The 22,406-nt window shown below is 39.9% G+C and overlaps 2 protein-coding genes across 6 annotated transcripts in view; both read left to right on the forward strand.

Annotated features, from left to right (window-relative positions):
* ppp1r12a (protein phosphatase 1, regulatory subunit 12A) overlaps positions 1-6,335 on the forward strand; it is a 33,249-nt gene extending 26,914 nt beyond the window's left edge. For 4 of the 5 annotated variants that reach the window (XM_055231866.1, XM_055231867.1, XM_055231868.1 and 1 more), the window contains 10 exons: positions 43-225; positions 312-462; positions 891-1,012; positions 1,135-1,200; positions 1,624-1,640; positions 1,718-1,823; positions 1,915-2,019; positions 2,116-2,163; positions 3,043-3,093; positions 4,819-6,335. In XM_055231866.1, the coding sequence (XP_055087841.1) occupies positions 43-225; positions 312-462; positions 891-1,012; positions 1,135-1,200; positions 1,624-1,640; positions 1,718-1,823; positions 1,915-2,019; positions 2,116-2,163; positions 3,043-3,093; positions 4,819-4,905 (936 nt within the window). In that variant the 3' untranslated portion in view covers positions 4,906-6,335. Of the gene's footprint in view, positions 1-42; positions 226-311; positions 463-890; positions 1,013-1,134; positions 1,201-1,623; positions 1,641-1,717; positions 1,824-1,914; positions 2,020-2,115; positions 2,164-3,042; positions 3,094-3,509; positions 3,743-4,818 lie in introns of all 5 variants that reach the window. The other variant, XM_033989964.2, reaches the window with a different exon arrangement.
* Positions 6,336-10,919: 4,584 nt separating this feature from the next.
* The window catches only part of pawr (PRKC, apoptosis, WT1, regulator), a 31,861-nt gene continuing 20,374 nt past the window's right edge, over positions 10,920-22,406 (forward strand). Inside the window, exons 1-2 of the mRNA XM_033989963.2 lie at positions 10,920-11,026; positions 11,280-11,952. Of these exons, the coding sequence (XP_033845854.1) occupies positions 11,413-11,952 (540 nt within the window). The 5' untranslated portion in view covers positions 10,920-11,026; positions 11,280-11,412. The remainder of the gene's footprint in view (positions 11,027-11,279; positions 11,953-22,406) is intronic.

Below are 22,406 nucleotides of genomic sequence, written 5' to 3' on the forward strand. Positions count from 1 at the left end.
CCACAAATTACTATGAACTGACAAATATTTTTCACTTTTCAGGGTGTAACTTTGACTGATCTACAAGAAGCTGAAAAAACAATAGGCAGAAATCGTCCCTCAACAAAAACTCGGGAAGAGGAGAAGGAGGAAAAGGAAAAACAGGACAAAGAAAAGCAGGAGGAGAAGAAGGAGACTGAGACCAAGGAGGAGGACTACAGGTCCAAGTATCGCAGCTTTGACGAAGTATGTTTTTGGGCTATAATTAGAATTACATTAGAAGCCGTGTAAACCTATCATAATTGTAATGTTTTTAATTTTGTCTGCACTAGCGATACCGAACTCCCTCCTCAACTTCGACCTCCAGCCTCTCTACAGTCAGCACCACCTCCTCATCGTCCTACTCCAGCTCTCTCAACAGACCCAACAGTCTGACGGGGATCACCTCCTCCTACAGCCGCTCCTACAGAGACGCAGAGAAAGGTAATGATTCTCAAACACGGCTGAGTGATATAACAAAATGTTTTCCCATTGATCCATCATGAACATAAATAATTCAGACTTTGAATCATTGCAATTTAACACAAAGTCTGAACTGTGCTCCAAACCACAGCTTTCCTGGCAAAGGATTTGCTCTGATGCTAGATGTGCTAGATTTTGGGGGGGAAAAAAAGAAAAAACTAAACCAAAGCTGATCATTGACAATTAAAAATGATTGAATCTCGATTATAATTTTATCAACTGCAGCCCTATTCTCAGATATGTCTCAAATTGTCTAGTTCCTTTTGTTTTGATTCCATAAGAATTAATAACAAACCACTGCTCTTAAAAGCTCATTGGTTTTTGCTTTCAGTAAAAGATCTGGCATTTTTCATATAGGTTTTTGATCAAACCATTGATTTGTAATATAGAAATTGAGAAGAAGGAGGAGGAAAAAGACGGAGAGGACAAGTCTCAACCACGCTCCATACGGGATCGCAGGCGGCCCCGTGAGAAGCGACGATCCACTGGTGTCTCATTTTGGACCCAAGATGTAAGGGAGTTGTTTTTGTCCTTAATTATAACATTGTTCTCAAAGTTCTCCACCGTGGTAAATGTCCTCTTTTAAAAATGAAAGGCCTGATCTAACCCATTTGTCTGTGGTCTCTATCGTAGGGTGATGAAAACGAGCCAGAGCAGCAGTCCGATTCAGAGGAGGGCAGCACCAAAGGGGACTCGCAGGTAACGCCCCCCACACGCCCCAGCAAAGATAACTCCCCCCAAGTCAGACAGCTCAATCAAGCTAGTGTCATTCCATATTCAATTTGATTTTATTTCTGATATTTGCACTTTCAAATTTTTGTGTGGCATCTTACAATCAGTGTACTGAGGCTTGGTATTTTAGTCTATATGATAAAGGAATCTAGTTTTTGATACCTACGAGACCTGTTTTACAAAGTTAAAATCATTTGGTCTTATGCTGAGAGCATGATGAAGAAACATTTTGGCAGTGCATCAGGCTAACTCTAGCTGAATCCATAGTATGGCAGAAATTTTGAACATTTATTCTGCAGCGCATAAAACTATCAAGAGCAAAATGTATCTTTATTTTACTGAAGCAATTTTCTGTTACCTTTTTGACTTGACTTTTTTGTTTTCCTACAGAGTGAAAGGTTATCGAGGTAAGCTTTCAGTTTCTAATGTAATTATCTGAACTTAAATGTATTTATTTTTAAAATCCTTTACTTTACCTTTTTAGCTCTTCATCTTTAGACCGTAATGATGCTCTTTTTAGCCGTAGCTATGAGAGTAGAAGACCATACTCTAGCCGGCATGATAAAGATGACACCACGGACTATAAAAAGGTAATAGAGCTTACTCACACCATACCAAATCAGATGCCTATATTATTAAGATGTCTGTGTTCTGATCCATTCTGTTTGATGTATCGCGCAGCTCTATGAGCAGATCTTAGCTGAGAACGAAAAGTTAAAAGCCCAGTTACGGGACACAGACTTGGAGTTGACAGATTTGAAACTACAACTTGAGAAGGCCACACAGGTACATTATTTATTCTTATTACAAGTGAAAAACTAGGGCAGAATTCTCCTTGTCAATTAACAAACTGGCATTAACAACCTCATTCTGTTATTACAGAGGCAAGAACGATATGCTGACCGGTCGCAGCTGGAGATTGAGAAAAGGGTAATGAGTCACATGTATTTGTTATACTGCAATAACTCCTTTTAAACAGTACTTTTATATTCTGTCAAGAAAAAAGTGAAGTTGTTTTATAAGATGCACAGTCATTAGTATAACATTCCCCATGAATTTATGTCTGAAGGTCACAAGCAGGCCCCAATATCATCTGGGTATGACTTAGTTTGAGTTTTGTATCAGACTATCTCTGCTGTTGGCTGCCATGTTACACACGCCCTTGTCACTGGGCGTATAGTGCTCCTCTCTGCTCAGGACACTGCCACCTTCTTCTACGCTGGTGTTATACCTCTGTGGCAGTGTAGTCACACAAATAGAGCCGACATGTATTCCTGTGTGTGTGTGTGCGTGTGTTCACTTGCTTTTGTTGTTCAGTCGTCGTTGTTGTTGTTATTGTATGTATATGGGTATGTATCTTTGCTTTTACTTTACTCAATCATTATCCATAACATTAATTTAGCATCTTAACTCATATTATCATTGCAAGCGACTCATTTTTTTTTTTTCTGTTAAAATACCTACAAAAATAATTACTTGACCAAATTAATTCATTTAAATTTACATTCCCATTTTATTTCACCTGTTTTAATTGTAGTCCTTGATATTTCCATTGTAAGCTAACCAATTTCGTCATCTCATCTCATTGAACAAACATGCATTTGCACACTTCTAACTTCTCAACTTGATAATAATAATTCTGTATCGCACCTCCCTTTGGCCTGGACTGGCTGTTGCCTGCTCACACCTCACGAGTGTGTGTGTTCAACTGTGTGCTCCCACACTTTCACCTCCCAGAAGCCAACACATTTTTTACTTGTGTTTTTTTTTCAATAATTAACAGTGTTGTTTTTTTTCTCAAACACACAGGAAAGAAGAGCTCTAGAAAGGAAGATATCTGAAATGGAGGAGGAACTTAAGGTATTACCACTCACACACATAAGGGCACAAAGTCTTATCAAAGGAATCATGTTGAATTTTTGTAAGACTGGTAAAGTGCTACCTAATCCATTAGATATATTTATATTTGAACTTGATTACGTTAAAAAATGGCTTCAGATTTGATGTCAATAATGAACTGTTTTCTATGTGTTGGTCATGATAGGGTCATACGTCTCTTTGTACAAGTTTCATGCACAGCCAAACTGCACTTTGCCAGTTTACCCCCATTGTCTAACAGTCTTCATTCTCTGTTCTTTTCCTCCTCTCGTCCCTCTTTTCTGTTTTCATATTTGTTTCTCTCTTGTCCTTCATTAATTCCTTCTCTTATTTCCATTCTGTTTCCCTCTGTTGTCATTCTATTGCCACTGTATTGTGGTTACTGCCCTTCCCTGCAGAACCTCCCGCAGGTAAAGCAGGTTCAGGCTCTGCGGCAGGTCAAAGAGCGACTGCAGGCTGAGAACAGGGCCCTGTCTCGTGTGGTGGCCAAGCTCTCGCAGTCCGCCTGCAGCCAGCTCCCCAGCGTCGACCTCTAAACTACTGCCATCTCCTCTTGGCCTTCTTTCCTCCCCTCCCCAACCCCATTCTACTTCTTCTCATGCATCATACTTGCACTGCCCCGCACACACAGGCAGGTGTCCCCCGTCACAGGTTTCCCGCACTTTGATGCTTGACCTCCCCAGAGCTTTTGGTTTTCAAAGTGGGGAGGGTGTTTTTTTTCAGACAGGACACTTTTGTTTTACTGTTCCTATCTGTGATCTATCCATACGTCCTTTCAAATATCAATAATGGTGATTCTTTCTGAAGAGTCATATGATGCAAGGAAGGGGCTGTAAAAGAAAGTGTCCTTCTTGTGTTGCTCCAACAGGAGAGCACAGTTTTAAAGTTTGCTTTGTTCTGGCTCCTTTGCATGAAGTGGCTTCATGAACTCTTGGCCCAGATTCTCAGACAGAACTTGTGTTATTGCTCCGGTTGAGTTTTCCAAAGAGTTTTCCATAATTTAATTTGACATCAGCACATCCTTGAGCCAAGTGCATGCACAGACAGGTTCACTGAGTTGCTGTGTTTGCACTTTGCTTTTGAGAAGAATCAAAAGCCAATTGCATCAACAGTAGTATTTCTTATAGATCGCTTGTAAACCTTAACCCTTTTTGATTTATGTGATATAAATCAGGAGTAACTTGCTGTCATGGGATTTCGTTTTCATCAGACCGTAAAAATAAAATCCTTACAAATGCATACTAAGAATTGCAAACCTTTTATCATAAAACAAATAATTAGCATTTTCCGGCTTTGTTGGCTTGCACTGATATTCAGTATTATAACTGATAAGAATTGTCACAAAGCCAGACCATTGTATGTAACAAAATAATAACTGTAGCAAAAAGTTGACAATGAAGAAAATGTTTTAAAATGTCAAAGTGTTTGTGGTTTCTGAGTGCCTAATGAGCAGTCAGTCTGAGTGTGCATGGCTTTCTGAGGAACTTTGGCCTCTAATGTGTCCTCTCTCTCTGCTCTCTTTTGACATGGCACAAGGATGTGATTTTACAAAGGAGGCCAATTAAAACATGATGTAACGAAAATAGACTGCAATTAACAGTTTGCACAGCCAGCCTGACTGGTTAAACACTACTGTCTGTTCAGACCTGTCTAAGCTAAGTTTCTATCTCTCTCCCCCTCCCTCATTCCTTTTGCTTTCCATTTCAGATGCTCCCAGACTTGAAAGCAGACAACCAGAGACTAAAGGACGAAAACGGAGCACTCATTCGAGTCATTAGCAAGCTTTCCAAGTAGAGCAGGACCCCCACCCCAATTTCTGCACCCCTAGTCCCCCTGGCAGTGACTAATGGAATTGCACATTTAGAAATTAATTGCAACAGACATCAGAGACAAGACTCCTTTTTTCATATACTCTTCACTACTCTTTAGCTCCCTTTGCTCAAAGCTGCAGTGCCCATTCTTCGTTCATCCTCTGCTCCAAATCTGGCTACATAATACCCACGGTCCCAAACCAACCACTGAGTTTACAAAGGAAAATGGTTGTATGATGAGCATGTCAAAGCATTGTGGGCGGGGAAGCCGAAAAACTATTTAACCAATAAGCCTTATTTGTAGATTTAAAAAGAAACACTTGCATCGACCTCTCGGCTCTCACTGAAGAACAGATATTATTCGACACCTGATTTTATTTGTGCCACAATCTCTTATTTGTATGTTTTTGTTTCCTTTTTTTGTAAGCCTTGTTTGCTGTGCAGTTTCCCCCGTGTCTCCCTGTTTGCCCTCTAAGTGCCACCTCCGGCCTTTTGTCCGCTCCTGTGGCCAGTACAGGAAGCCCCTGTCTCACGCAAACGCACCCTGTCCTGCTTTTGTCTTCCTCCAAGAGGGACAACTGTCATTCTTGCTTTAGCAATTTGAGGCAAAACTGGTGGAATTTAAGCTTTCATTGTATGTGCAATATGCATTTTTTTTAATGCTTTAATGACTCCGTCACAGGTAGATTTTCACTCTTCCACCACACTCATGGCCCACTCTGCTCCCCTCTTTTTAAGTTTGTAGTGTAGTCAGTTATACTCTTTTCACTTGTTTTAGCAGGTACTGAGTGATGCTGTATATACCTGTATGTGTTTGTTTGAGATCAGCACATGGCATGCATTTAGCTTTCCCGTCTGTTACTATTAAACGTATACAAATTCCAGAGATCAAGAGGTGTGTTTTAATTATTTTATTTAGAGACAAACAGATGAGCCTCTCTTTAAGAGAAGGCAGTAATGTTTAGTGCTTTCCGGTTTAGGCAACTGTACACAAAATAGTGAGATAAGCGCTTTTCTACATTTCACTTTCTGTCTTGGAAGAAGGCTTTTTGTTTTCGTTCCATTTTAAAGCTGTAGTATTATAGCCAAGATGTTGCTAACCCAGTCTTTTTACAATGTCTTCATGCACTGTCAATGCCATGTGAGGAGTCCTGATGTCAGGATTGAGCTGATGCCACCAATATTCCACACATGTAAATCATTGTATGCATTTCAGTGGCCTTTTTAAGGATATTTTAGTAAAAGAAGAGAAAAGTCACTGGGGATGGATGACCATCTACTTTGGTTTAGACTTGTTTTTGTTTTTTCATCATCTTGTAAAATAGGTGTGTGGCTTATAACATGCAAGCTGTGCTGTGACTACCAACCACTGAAGAGTTCATTAAAATAAAGTTGTACATTGTAAAAATTTAATTTTGTCCTCATTACAATTATTCTGGTTATCTGTTTTTTTTTTATTTTTACAAATGGGAAAGTTAACTTTATTGATTTGTTGAGTCTGTGTAAGTGACATATCCCATAATGTCTTATTTAGATGGTCATTTGTCACAAACTAGGCGAATGAGAGCCTCAGGTTTTCTCCAGTGTTCATTCTGTAGTACTGCAACACATCAGCAGATGGCGTCACTTTTACAAACTACCATGTTATAATTTTGAAGATGTGTATGTAGAACTTAAAAGATGTATATGAACAGCGTTAATAGTTATAATCAGGCATGGAGAAGAAAGGACAAGGGAAGAAACATTTTAAAAAAGTAAACGTTCAGTATATTTTATATTTGTAACGAAAATAAATTTTCAAAAATGTTTATTGTTCATACTGGTTTTGAACTGGTTCTGAGTTCTGCATTACCCTCAGTAAGATGAAGCTCTTACACCTGGATAAAGTCAGGAAGCCTCACGTTACCATAATTGCCCAGAGTCACGTGAACAGACACATTTGTTCAAAAACTGATTGGTCTCTGTAGCTTGGTTTTGTGTTTTAAAATACTGCTTTATCAGGTCTCTCCAATAAGACATTGAGGTTCAATGCAATGTATACAATTCAGGGAAAATATATATATTTTTTCAAATTCAAGGATTATTCCACCCCATACAACTTAAAGGTATACTATGTCACTTTTCTGGCAGAGGGTCATCCATACCATGAAGATAATATTGCTTTGGTTAAATTAGAATGTAAATTGGCCTGGAGTCAGAAGTTTAATGCCATATTATGGAACAGAGGCTGAGCACTGAATGATTTCAAACTGACTGTAGTTTGTGATGATGTGGTTTTTGAGGTTGGAAATTGTCCATAAGAAAGATTCAAGATCCTTGACAACTGCTGTCACACACATACTTTTATTGTCAGCATTTTGATCCCTGCTTTGGCTTAATCTTTCCTGCTTTTTTCCACCATAAAGTGCAAGCATTCCCAAACGAACTTTCCTCTCCCTAGTAGCAATTTTAAACCTAGGACTTAGACACAGTGGATGAGCAAAACCCTTGAGGAGCGGGGGGCAGACGGCAGCGGCGATCCTCTCCCATGACAAACAATGACAAATGGAGGAGTTGTGATAAAGTGACAGCTCTAGTCACTGAAACGAAGACAAACACACTTGAAAAAGAAAAGGCTGATTTAAAGTGTGAGTGCATTTCAAGAGGAAGATACAGAGATGGAGCTGTGGATTCCTGGGCTTGTCAAGTCGTAAGGCCTATGCTCTCTCTCTTCTCCCTGTTGTCCAATGACATCCATGTTTGTTGTGGATGAAGATGAAAAGGAACCTGATGTCCAAATTCAGTGCACAGTAAAATTCAACTGCAAGGTATAGCCTATTTAATATGTCTGCAAGAGTCCTCTGCATTTGACCCACCTTTCAACACAATGGGGATCCTATCAGAAGCATTAGTTATGAGGGGGGGGGGGGTTATTAGTGTTTTTATTTATTTTTATTTTTTCAAACCAAATTGTAATGCGTGACATATTTAGCCCAGAGGGGGTAGAGACAATCGGTAAATGGTTATGGCTGGGAGGAAAATTCATGATGCCAGGATGTGTGTGCCATTGTGTGTTTAATAAATTATGCATTACACACAAAATCTCACCTGACTGAATTCATTAACTATCACAGCTTACTTAGAATGGTTAACTAATGGTTACATGGTGTAGCTTGAACTTTGACTGCCTACTCATGTTAATTTCCCTATACACATCACTTACACTCACTTGTTTCAGTTGTACATTGACATTGTTTGACTTTGTGTGGAGAGAAAGGTGGTTGCGTGCTGACCCAGGACGTCCCGGTCCCCATACATCAGTGTGTGCAGATGGGACCCTGCAGATGGGACCCTACCAGGCTGGCATCACAAAGGGAGAAGGGCATGTGGCTCAGTACAAATGTGCTATGTCTCAATTACTTCATCAGCACACTGTTTCTCTCCCTCTGCACACAAGGCCAAAAAACATTAGGCTACTTGGGTTCTTCTGTAAACAATTTCATGGAGGCATGGTTTTTGGGGGTATACAATTACTTCCATAATAGACTTTTGAATATTACTGCGAAATAAATGAAAATGTGTGGATGCATGAGTGGCCATTATGCACCAGCACTATCATTATTTATATAAACTTCAGGCCCCTTGCATTTGAAAACTGGCAATTATTATTTTCCCCTTTAAACCTCAAATGTGTTATTTTTTGACAGTAACGATGTAGATACTGAGTTAATCAAAATAAAGTGCTTGGTGAGATAAGTTAAATTTGAGTACCTAGTAATTTTGGCTTAGCAGCACTGTTATGAGCTGTACAGAGCATAAGGGCAATCATTTTAAAATGCCAGGGACCATCAGTTTTATTAGAGATTCCAGTTTTATTGAATTGATTTAACAATTTATTGTTGTACAAAGTCTGAATTAGTCTGGATTTTGGCACTGTTACTCATGACTCAGTCCTTTTCAAAGTATGTAGCTTTTAGCAAAAAAACAAAACAAAACAGACTAAAATAAAAGCAGTCTTTTTCACTTTGGTTATGTTTATTGCACTGAACAACTCTGAGTGGGCTTCCACCTCCTCAAAACTGACTCTCACCAGGCTTGGAAGTGAGCTTCCTCCTGCTTGTTTCCATGGAAATGTTGTTCCTTTGGCTATAATATTCCACAGTATGGCATAAAAAGTTCACATGCCACCTCCAGAAAATTACACACTGTATCTTTAAGTCCATGTGACATCACTTTGATCTCCTGGTTAATCACTAATATCTCTATAATATGATATCTCTATAATATCTCTACAATATCTCTATATTATAATATAATATAATATAATATAATATAATATAATATAATATAATATAATATAATATAATATAATATAATATATTATGCTGCTCTGTCAGCGCAAACAGTTTGTGGGTTTTGAATTTTAGTTTCTAAAAGTGCTTAGCTGTGGATGTATTTGTTTGTTTTTTGTATTTTAGTTCTGGATTAATCCTGATTAAGATGTGGTTAAGATTTATTAGTCTGTTTTTTGTTGAGATGTGGCTTTAGTCTTGATTTGATCTTTTTTAGTAGTTAAGTTTAGTAGTTTTCATCTGTTAAAAATGGCACTTGTGGAGCCAAATATTTTTTCATTCTCAGCATTCGGTTTGAGAACCAGTAGTGCTCAGTAACAGTCCTGACTATCTTTCTACTTTCTTTTCCCTCTTTTATAACAGCCATATCGGCACAAATATGCTAAATATGCAGCAATTTGACCCGGGCTCATATAGTTCAGGGTTTATTTTTAGAGGAGGCACCACACTCCCTGTACCCCGCTTAATTTTCCAATATCAGTAACAGCACTGGCATACAGAGAGATAACAAGTGAATGTCTGAGCCTTGGTTTTGGTCTTGGAATTTTGGGTAAACAAACCATGGAGCTCACTAGCACACAGCATTTTTGCACCTATTAAAATTCAGGTCCATGTTGATAATAAACTCACCCAAAATTCATTGCACCTTTGAGACCGGGAATGATGCATACAAATCTAACAGCACCTTTCAGTGCAGATAAGTTATAGTGCTATTACTGTGGCATGAAATAGGTTTACAGCAGCAAGCACCTCAACCATGTTTAAATTATTATGAGAAGAAGAAGGAACCCCATGCATTATGGGTAACAGCACATGAGAGATCACATATGTGTGGGATACTGTTGACATTTTACAAGAGAGGTATGCAGAGGTGGTAATTTACAACAGCATTTGCAATATATTTCATGCTAACATGGATCAGTATCTCCAGATGGGAGTACCATTAATGTGTGATAATGAATTCCACTATTTGAAAATATCCTTCCTGTTCATTAGGCCTACTTGTTGGGAAGTATCAGGGAAAACAAATAAGCCCACACTTCAACAGGTTCTTACAAATGAGAGGAGGCTTGCTTCCTTTGATCACTACAGCAGTAGATTGAATGAGTCATCCTAGGCCTAAGGAGTCTATGGGATCTGCGTGGGAGACCTCAGCTGACCAATGCTTGTGTGCACAAAGATCAGCTCCTGTGCAAATAACAGCACTGCTGATCTATATGTGCGGGGAATCTGTTAGAACAATCTTAGTGAATAAATGATTTTTTAAATTGGTGCAAAATGTCTGCATAAAGTTTTGAAATAATTTCAGTCACCTATTCCTTTTAATTTACATAGACCTACTTGAAAGTATCACACATGCATTTTTAAAATATCAATATAAAAGACGTGTACTACTATGTGGGAAATCTGTCCAAAAAGATGTCCCACAAAATCCAACTCCTGCATTGGTTATATGTATAGGCCAACCTCCTGACTAAAGGAACATCTCAAGACACCCCTGATAGACAAACATATGGTAGATATGTGAATGTGAATGAACCTTTGTATTATTCTATGCATGTTACCTCTGTAAAGTAGGCTACTTGGAAACTCCCAGAAGTACTAGGACAGACTGCCTCCGCCAGGCTTTCGGCATTCCTCGGAACTCTTCGGGAGTTTCCGGAGCAGCCCGGTGGCAGAGGGCAGAGCGAGCACCGCGCGGACGCGCTCCAGCAAACGCCATACGTGAGCGAGCCGTGGGCACACCTGGCTGTGAGCAGTGGTACCGAACAGGTAGGGTTTGGCCTTTAAATCTTTCGTTTGTCCGTCAACCACTTCTTATTACACTTTGTAGATTTTATGGTTTAATTGAACGTAAATCAGACTTACGAGGAAACGGCAACTTTGGAAAAGTTCAACTTTGGGAAACGCGGTGCTGTGCGTGTCACGCTGTTACATAATGTGTTAAGTAATTATAAGTTTGCGTGAACATTAAAAGTTCAGTTTGCTGTGAGAATGACTTTCTTTTCCTTGTACCTGTCAACAGCAGCCAGGCTAATCACTTGAGGAATGTGGTGCGATTAGGACAAGAGACAAGGAGAGAGTTCACATCAGCCAAAGCATTAGCCAAGTTAAATTTCACACTCGGCGTGCGCAGAGGAACTCAATAAAAAGGGATAATGGCTACGGGAGGCTTCAAGTCCAGTGCAGCCACGGACTTTTTGGAGGAATGGAAGGCTAAACGGGAGAAAATGAGAGCCAAAATGCTAGGGGACATTGCTGCTGCCACTGGTACTCCCTTGGCAGCTAAGAACACAAACAACACAATGAATAACAACAGCAATGGCAACCCGGACAAGAGCTCTCCCACTGGGAACTGCCAAGAAACGAGTCACCCTGCAGCACCAATTGCATCAACTCCTCCTGCACCCACGTCTACACCTACGTCTGCACCCACGACTGCACCTACAGCCTCTCAGCAGGGAGGCAATCTCAAGAAGGGCCCCATGCAGACAGAGGTCCAAAGTGTCTCTCCGGGCACCAGCTCTATGGCTTGTCCTGAGATTGATGGGAGGGACAGTCCATCTCCCAGCCATAAAGGAAGCCGGGAGAAGAAGAGCTCAGGTCCCAGTGCCAGGAAGGGGAAAGGGCAGATTGAGAAGAGGAAACTGCGAGAGAAAAGGAGATCAACCGGTGTTGTCAGCATACCGTCCAACGAGGTGAGTCAGCTCTGCCCTAATAGCACCACCATAGCTTTAATAAGGTCAGAGTATAAGGACAATCTGCTGCTACCTGTTATATTAAACTCAATATAACCACTGGACACAATACACTTTGACTGAGAATCTTAATCAGATTGCAAGTCTTTTTAGAACATAATGAACTAAAATAAAAATAAAAAACAAGTTGGTTATTATTATTTTACTTTGATGATGTATTGTTGTGACTCATGTATGGAGCATTTACCACTAATTACATTCATTACAAGCTATAATGCTGCTGTTGTTTCCCAGAGCCCATGTCTCTTCTGGCATTTTTATAGTCAACCAAGTTTAGATCATATATTTATGTTCCGTGTAATGGTTTAAGGTTTCTTGCTGTTAAACAACATGAAAGAATGTCTGAAATTTGTTTTCACTTTACCACTGGATCCCCATTAGCTTAATTGTTGTCTCAGATCCAACAAATAGTTTGAATAAAAAAAAAGGAGCACACAGTGTTTTGCTTAAAGTCTTGAAATTCCTCTCATTCATGTGTCTGCTTTAATTGCCCTCGTGTGACATGAGGGGGAGAGGGGTCCTGGGGATGTGGTCTGAGGACACTGTTTTTTGCAGTTACACTCTGTGGAGCCTGGGAGTTGCTTCGGGTTTCATTGTTATTGTTTGGAAGTCTCTTACCTAATTCCTGTGGTTTAGTCACATGCAGGAACTGATAGGCTATAAAGTGCTGCCACCCAAACAGCCATTAGCCTTTGTGAGTACATAACAACTGTATAGTATCACACATATTGTAATGTCGTGAAAGTATTTTAATGAACATTTTCTGACCGCTTTAGAATCATCCCATTCTACAATCTGTAAATCCTGTGTTTTCATATCTGCCCCTGGTCCACGGGCCATTACCACTTGGCCTAAGCAGTTTTTCAGTTGGCCACAGTGAGCTGTTTTTCTGGCACAATCCAGGCTCTAATGCAGGGTTCAGGCTTAATGGCTTGTACCAGATAGATATGTTAGATTATGCCCATAGGCAACTCACTGAGTAATTGGATGTGTAACTAAGACTATTATTTAGGATGTGACTTGATCTGAAAACATTATGGAATTTTACTACAGCTACCATTACTCTTAGCATATTTCATTTATCTCCCCTTTTCATGTAGATTTTCAATTTTCTTGTCAGCAGCAGTATGCTCAAAATAATAATTTTGTCACAACCTCTGATAGATGGACTGAAGTGCACAAGGAGGGACACTTATTTAGTTTGAAATGCTAAATCCATCTGCAAATAACTCTGTTGATGTTTTTCTTCTGTATGTGGCAACTCTGGAGGGGAACAACTAATAGGAAAGAAGTTGCCAACAAGAAAAGAATGAACAAAACATTCTGGATTCAATCAGTACTCAAGATGATACAAACCACTCACCAGTGTAAACAGCCCAACTGTATCGCTTGCTGCACAGAGATTTGAACCGTGCAAATGATTCTTCCTCCTGGTGCAGCTGCCTTTGTGATGTGAATATGAGTGGACAGGTGTGAATAGAGATGCCTGGGATAGGCCCTCTCTCTCTGTGCGGGATAATAGCCACTAAGCATCTGGGGAACCCAATCTTCTGCCTTTTGAGGCTTTAATGGCTCGATAAAGGCTCCCTTCTCTATGTGAAACAGCACCTCTGCATTGGGCCATCACTATCACCCCTGTGCTTAGAGTGAGGTGTCCCCTTTCTCTAGCCCTGAACACCCATTCTGGTCTGATGGTGATGTTGTCGGTAACCTTTGACCTGTGATTTGCTTATGCAACATAGAAATGCCAGCCCCCTAACTGTGATTGGACGGAGCTTGGGCATCCTCTCAGTTAATGTGTTGTGATGTAAGCCGGTTTTGTTTATGGCCAGGCCCCAGGTGATCTATGTTGTTGTCAGTGGCTTTTATGATAATGACAACATGTTCGGGTGCTCAAGGAGTGTGAGTTTGGGTTCATGTGGTGGCACCAGTCTCTGGTGGCGCAGGGGTCAGCAGGTTCAAAGTGCCATGTTGTTCAGAGCATGAGGCACTTCACACTGCAGAAATAGGAGGCAGCACAAGCCGTAGTGTCTGTTTGACCTTATGCTTAATAATGTTCATGTCTCTAATCTCCTAATCAATTAAAAGTAAAAACATAATGTGAAAACTCTAACAGCAGGGAACAACACAATGTTATGATACTAGGTGTACAATTCCAGGTATTGGCCATTTAATTTAAATGGATTGTGCCACCTTTACCTGCTCTTTGTTGTTGAGGTACACTGGCTTTGTGTTCACAGATGTCCAGGAAGAATGCAGGAATGTTAATTCGTTTTGGGTGGGGCATGTTTCACTTACTGTAGAAGCTTTTCCAAACAATGTGTCTTCGTCAGAGTGAATGCCACAGGGATTTTATCATGGACTTGCTGCAGGTAAGAAAGGGCTGTTGGCTCAACAACAGGAATGTTGCTCTTTCTGTGAAATGTGCTTCAAAGTTTCCCAAGCGTCGCTTCCCAACAAGAACATTTGGTTTGGTTGACTTATTGGAATGAACTCTGGTTTGTTTACAAAGGCCACCGTCATTGGATGCGTTTCAGAAGAGCCTAATGGGGAAAAGTCTCCCAGAGCCATGCTGTAAAACTGAGAGGAGAGAAAAGGAGGAAGTGGTGTTACCTCTCTCCACTCAGGCACCAGAGGTCTCTGCACCTCGTAAAACTCACAGCATATTCGGAGCCGGCTTGGCACGTGCTTCAAGGAAATTTTATGTCCTATAACATTAGTCCTACCTGGTTTGCTCCACAGCGTTTTACATTCAATAATGCCATCAAAGCAATGTGATAAACTAGCTGTAAAAGAATGGCATTACCAAAACATAATCTTTGCAAATGATTATCACGTTTTTCATTAGAGTTTGATTCTTCCCTGTTACTGTGTGGCTTTATATGTGCCATGTTCAAAGTCCTCTTCATTATGGTGCCACTGCTCTGCACCATTAAAGATATAGTGGGTTTGTAAATGATTGGTGTTGAACAAAACTCACGTCTGCGTCTAAAGAGCATGATCCTGGACAACTTCCCAGGCCCTGAGAGCTAATGGAGAAGAGGGCATCATGAGACTCCTCTTTGAGACTTCTCTTTGTAACATCTCTGACCTCTGAGACAGCAGGGGGAGCATGCTGTATCCTTAAACTCTGGTCAACTGTGGTTAATATGTGAGCTGTAACACAAACACTGAGCTCAGCTGTTGTAAAGATATCCTCAGGAGAATATTCTTATGCAGTCTTCACATGAGCTGACACACTGCTGTGTTCATAACCATTACCGAAGTCTGCAGCAGTCAAGCATTACAATTTGACCACAGAAGAATAAAGCAAATAACATATCTGTTGAAAAAAGGATTGTAAGGGAGACTTGAGCAAGTTTAATAAACACCGAAGTCCAGCCAAATAATCAAAGCATCTCCAAAAGCACACCTGTGTTATTTTTGGACCTGGACCTGTCTGCAGTGGGTGGTATCTCTCTTGTGTAGGCCTGTCACAATAATGACTATAACGACTTATTGTTCAATATATGAAAACTGTAACAATATATTTTGGGTCTATACATTTATCATGTGTACAATTTCAAGCGAGGAGATTTTGGGTATTTTAGAGAGCTGTAGAGGGTTGAAAAAGTAATTTCCCTGGCTAATTATTGCTTCATTCTGCTATTCATTTGTTGCAGTTTATGCCATGTAATGATTCTGTCTATTTGAAAATGGTTTACTGAGATTATCTTGCATTATTGCTATTGTATCAGTGGCATAAAGTAATTTCAATATTATTGTTTATCGCCATATGTCTCTATAACAATATATCGTGCTTCAAAAGTTATCATGACAGGCCTACTCCTGTGAGGTTCAAGGGAAGACCATTGTTGAACAGCCATTAGTGATACATTGTTTTGGTGCAGTGTGTTATGCATGTCCTCCTTTTCTCTAGGTTGACCGAATAAATTACTAGTGTCTGCCTCAATTTTTGAAAATAGTGAAATAATGGTCCATAGTGTTCCATGGGCATATAATAGTCTATGTGGTCTTAATCGTGTTCACCATTTCACTAGAGACAACACACAGAACATCTCTGTAGTTTTTCTATTTTCTGTAAATAGCACAACTGAACATAATGTTGTGACGGGGCAGGAACTGAACTGGACTGCACCTTTTGTGGAATAGCACACAACCAAGATTACATCTAAAGCTCTTAAACTATTTTTGGACAGTGATTGTTGAAGGAAACTATGTACACACAGCAGGGAAAGTGTGCAATTTGTAGCAATAGGGGTGGATGGTATGCCAAAAAACATTTATCACAATATTCTTGGAACCAGATCACAATTTAGATTTCATCCCAATTCATGTAAACACAGCCAATATAAATTAAAGACACTAAATTCTTATTCTGAGAGTTCATACTTTACTGCGATGAAAGGCTGACCAACAAGAGCAGAGAGTGGGTAACAAAAAGTGTCCGTGTTTCATCATAGAGAGGCATTAAGCAAAGAAACACCGTATTACAACAATATCACCAAAATAACAGGTCACACAGATGAGCCTGCATTATGATTTTTATCACCCAGCCCTGTCTAACAGTATTTGTTGGACATTCCTGGCTGTTTGCAGATAACTGTGGGGAATTTATGACTCAGCTCTAATCAGGCCACTCTGCATGATTAGGCATTTGGGAGCCTGACTGTTTGTATTCATTAAAGCTCAATTACTCTAAGACCTCAGTCTCCCTTTCCCCATTCATTCTCTAGTTGGGATTTGGGTGCATTTTTGGCAAGATTTTTGTTTACAGATGAAAAATTGGTACATGCCACTCTACATTTTTTAGGGCAATAACTGTTCCGCTAGCTTGGTCTCAGTGTTAAGTGTGAACAATGCAATATTTGTCACAGCTTCATTTCAATTAATATTTTGAAATAATCAAAATAAAGTTACAGAAAATGTAAAATGTTACAAAGAAGTGCCAATTTGTCTTTATTGCTGATAGTTCATTTTATGTTTAATGTTAGGTTTTTTTTTTATTGTTTTTATTTTGACCTGATAATGTTTGACAAAAAATATAATTAATTTAAGTTAATTAAGCCCATAGTACAATTTATGAATCTTAACCAGTCTGGCAGGTACTTCTCTGTTTGGAATGAAGCCACAGACCATGTGCTTGGGTTTTATGTCACCGTGGATCAGATTAAAAGTATACACTCCTCAGCATGTACTGCCTAACCTCAACATGAGGAATGGAGAACAAATGTTGCTCCCTTTCACTATGCCACGCTAAAGGTCCCAGACATAAAAATGTTGGCTATTGGATTATATTTTAAGTCCTGTTACTGTTTTGTTTGGAGGTCTCTCTACAGATTTTTGACCAGAGAGCCAGACTCTTAGCTGTACAGCAAACAACCCACATGGAATCTGAACTTCCCCGGTGTTCTTGGCACAAAAACGAGTCTAAATAAATTGAGTTTATTAAATCAAGAGATGTTTGAATTTATATTTCAATTTGGGCCATAGTGGTTGTTTGGAAAATATTTCCAACACTGGCATTTTGTAGCTTATTAGCTTAAGACTCTGTATTAGATAAGTATTGAGGATTGTTCCCCTGTAGCTGTTGGAAAAAGTGTCTCACAAACCATGGAATGATGCACATCAAAAGGTACAGTATTGAAAACACAGCTCCATGAGGAAGCTCAGGAATGCACTTGAACCCATGAAATTGAATAAATGTGTGTCCTTAAGTGGCTTGAAGCAAAGAGCCTTGATCTTAAGCCTTTCTTCTACCAAAGCAGCTTCAGTATCTCCAGCCGAGGAGGCCCTACAGTTACTGAGCCCAGCTGAGCATTTCTATTGGCTTTAATAGTGTGGCCACAAGATGTACTGTACTGTATATAATGGCTAGTTACTGCTGAAAGACTATGGTAAACTGCTCTAAGAAATGTACCAGTTCATAAATATGATTGTGTTTGTCTGTCTTGAAAATATTTCCCCTGATATGGCCTTTATATTTTGTACTTCCTCCATCCTCTTACTCAACCACAACACTTAAAGCCAGGCAGACTTTTCTTTTGCTTGTTTTATACAACACTAAACTAATTGTCATTGAACTTTGGACTTTTAGGACCATAATGATGGTGAACTTCCTGCTTTCAGATCAGCTGTTGTTTGAGCTGCTCAAGCAAACATGAGATGCTTCAACCTTCACGTCCCTTCAATGACGACAGCTTTATGATTATATCTTGAATACTTGGTGTATATAATCAAAAGCTAAAAAGGACCTTGAGACAGCACCAGGTCAAAAGCTTTATCAGTACATAAACTACATAATCTGACATTGAACTGGTTACTGACAAATGCATGCAGACAGTGTTGCAGAGAGAAAAGAAGAGGATATTGTATGTTCATGGTCTTTTTCATGTTTTTATTGAAGCTCAAAATGCTGTTATGTGCTTCTGTTATGCCCCCTCCCTCATACAGACTTCACTAAATTCATTTAAGATGTCTGCCATAATCTGACAAAAGGCTGAACTAACAGCAGCCTAAATGGGTTGATTTGTGCTCACTTTAATTTGTGGCCTTCATACACCGGCCAGTCACACCCCCGCACAGTCTGTTATGCTTATTATTTCACTTAATAATTAAAGTCTCCCGAGCTTACATTGGGAAGGAACAAATGGGCTTTTTTCCCCAATCCTTCCCTCCGGGCTTACATTTTGTGAACAGTTCATCATCGCATTATTGATGGTTGCTTGTTCTTCCTGTTTGACCACAAAAGTGTGTCCAAAGGTACAAGTGAAAGCTGAACAAAGCCCATGTGCGGGGTGGTAATTCTCCTGCCTTTCATGGGTATTAACCTTTGCCTGTGGCTCTAACGTCCTGCTAAAACATTCATAGCCAATGAAACTCCTCTGTTCAGTGTGACAGATTGGATTTTCATCACAAGCCGCTATGGCTGATTGTAGACCTGACTTTTGCTTTATCACGTGTCTGGAACAGCTCATTTTTACTAACCATTTTTGCACTCTTTATACATTTTCTTTGCTTTTTGTCAGTAAGTGCATGTTTATTTTCTTTTACCTCTCGCGGTGTCTTTGGCGATCTCTTCAAATGGCTCATTAGTGAATCTGTCCTGAGGCCTGCATGCATCCATACTCATTTGTTTGCTGTTGAATATTTCACACTGGAAGCTCATCAGTAAACATGAGCTATAGCAGCGTGTGTGGCCTGGGTGGCCTTTCCTCCTCTTCACTTTCTACTAGTGCTCTGCGTTTTATCGTTGGTCCAGTAGGCAAACATGAGCGCTGTCCGGGCTGCAATAAATGGGCCCATGTCAGCAGTCTGATCGTCATCATGGCTGGATTTATCTTCCTCGTGTCAACCCAAAAGGTCACACGATCTTCTGCAAACACTAGTGCTCCCACCATTATCCGGAGGACAGAGTCACAGTGTTCCCCCGCAACTTGTTACATGACACATTACCAAATGTGCACAACAAGCCCACTGGCTGTCAGCATGCATCAGCTTTTCTTTGACTCTGAAACCACCTTATCATTTAAAAAGAAATTATATTAATCTTTGCTAAAAGTAAAATATCAATTGAAAAGACAGAAAACCACAAAAAAGTAAACAAGTTTTTCTATTGACAAACCGGGAACAAGTGAAATAGAATTTTTCCTTTGAAGTATTTTCTTTTGAAGAAAATCCTTGGACACACAAGCCCATTTACTTTTTGCGTTCTTTGCTTTTGTGAACCCAATTTTCCTCCACAGGTTCATGTATTGTGTGATTTTTTTTCTTGTGTTTTATTTTCTGGAGCTAGACAGGTGCAGAGGTGAGGCTGTCGTGACTAGTTTGTGCTGCAGATTCAGACAGTGTAGCATGAGTCATGGTCTGGATGTGTGTCGGTCAGCGCTCAAACACAATGGCTCTGTACACAATAGTTGAGCCTCGCTCCCGCTGGAATGCAAAACATGCATTAACGGTTTCCGATACCAATATCTCTGTATTGTGTTACGCAGCAAGACAAGTGCTCAAAATAGCCCTGACCTCTGCGTACAAAAACTTCTAACCCTTGAAATGCCATTGCTATACCTACTAGTTTTGTTTTTTTGTCTGTTTTTCACCAAAAAGTCTGATGATTTAAATGATTTGACAATATAGATAATGATACACAATCCACTCTTAATCTGTAGTTCACTCCTCTCTCGGTTAATGTGGGCCCTGTGGGGTGTGTGCTCTCCTTAATTCCCTCTTCCTTTTCACAACGATTTAATTGGGGATACTTCTGCCTGTTTTGCATGCACATGGATAGGCGCCTTGCATTAGTGGTGCTGAGCTCTCCGGGCACCAACATCTGCCATGAAACTCAAACAAATCACCACCACATGAGAGGAATTTAGAAAGCGACTCGTTTGACCCCAGGATCTTACATAATGTCGGGCATATGCCGAGTTATTCAACCGAGCCTATCTTTGCAATGCAGATCATCATACTTCCGAAAGTTTGTATTAACAGGTAAATTATAAAACGTCTGTGTAGTCAACTTTTACAAATTGAAAATGCAGTAAGATGTTGTCTATTAATCTCCACATATTTGAGTCTACGTCCTCATTTGCATTCAAAGCTCTACACCTCTCACTTAAAGCTTAGGACAGCCATTCGGGTCTCACGCTTCAGAGAACAGATAAAGGGCTTTAGTCTTGAAAAATTAAGAGCCTGCTAATTCACACAGCTCACAGCTTTACATGGGGTGACCAGCAATTTACCTAAGGCTCTAGAATAATTTATTGGAAACCTTCTGCAATGGTAGTGTAGTGTTATAAATGCAATAATTAAACAGATGGTGATATGCATAAATTATACAGTGTGAATCCAGGCTTTGCTGTTGGCCATGCTTGAATGCACAGGCTTTGTCTTGTACCTTTTTCAAAACCCCTGCCTTAATGTGAGCCACACTGGTTGGGCTTCTACCTGCGATGTCTATTATCAAATACTCAACTAATTCCCACTCGGTCTCATCTTCTTGCACACCCACCAAATCCTCCTCGCCATTCTCTTTCTTCCTCTGCTGAGCCAGATAAGCCCGAGCGAGGGTGCCGGGGTCGCGCAAGACGGCAGGATTGACAGCAGCCATTTTTGTCCACTTGCCGGTGGAGAAGCAGTTGATTTGTCCAGAGCGGCGGTGTAATTTTCTCCCAAGTCCCGTGAGTGGAGCCTGTGTTCTCATGAATAACAAACAGCTCTGCTCAGGGGAGGCGCTCGGGCTCGCCTTTCTCACCTCAGACCTGCAGGCTGCTTCTCAAAGGCGCGCCGACTTTATTACACATTTCTGGACTGATCCTCTCTGTGGGGAAGACTCAGGCAGTGGGATAAGTAGGCCACAATCTGATTCAACTACATCATGTAAACTGTAATGGGACCAGTTGTGCTTGTGTTGTGTGGTTTTTTGTGTGTCCCAGAATGCGGTGACAGTAGTTGTAATGTATTGGGCGGAGTAGAGTGGTAAGGAATGCACTAATGATGCCCTTTTTATCCACCCTTGGAAGACAAAACATTAACCTCCAACAACTCCTATTACCTGCACATTAACTTTATCCCTTTTCAAGAAAACTTTAATCCCCCACATTGTAAATCCTACTGGGGTTACTGAAGAACACCAGTTTAAAAGCAGTTATTAAAGATAGAGCTAGGCGATATGGACAGAAATGATCTTGATTTATTTTTTGGCATTATCACAACAATATGCAGACAACATTATGAGTATTGTACATATGGAAAAATTGGAAGATTACACTAGATGTTTCTGCCCATTTCATTTTTCATTTGGCTCTTTTTGCTGTCATTTTAAGTAGTTTTATAGATAAACTATATACCCAATATATAACAATCGCAATATATCCCCTTTTGATATATCCCACCTCAGCCCCAATTGTTTGTGGGTCATCTGTACTTTTTTTTTTTTTTTTTTTAGCTCAAAAACTCCTTGTCTGCAATGATCTATTGGTGTAGGTATTAAATGTATTTTCTGCCAAACAAAGAGACCAGACATTTGATAAAAGAATATCAAATGTACGACAGTAAATGTATCCAAAAGCTGTAGTAAGCTTAACAAAGAAAAGTTGTGGCACTCAAAATTATTATTTCCTGCCGTAAATATTATACAATAGTTCTGGTGTATCACTTTTTCCGCCTCCCAAATAAATCTTAGCTTCCACACAGTTGAGCTCAGAGCACAATGTGTTTTTCATTAGGCTTATGTCACTATGCCTCCAGTCATTCTCAGATTATTTTTCATATAGAGGGAATGATTGACAACAGAAAGTAAACAACCTAACTTGAGCAGTAACACAATGCTCTGGGCACTGTTTCAACTTTATGTATAATTTGGTGTAGAAAAAATATTTTACTTTTATTTTACT

Source organism: Periophthalmus magnuspinnatus, chromosome 23, assembly GCF_009829125.3.
Source record: "Periophthalmus magnuspinnatus isolate fPerMag1 chromosome 23, fPerMag1.2.pri, whole genome shotgun sequence".
In the NCBI taxonomy this organism is placed as follows: domain Eukaryota; kingdom Metazoa; phylum Chordata; class Actinopteri; order Gobiiformes; family Gobiidae; genus Periophthalmus; species Periophthalmus magnuspinnatus.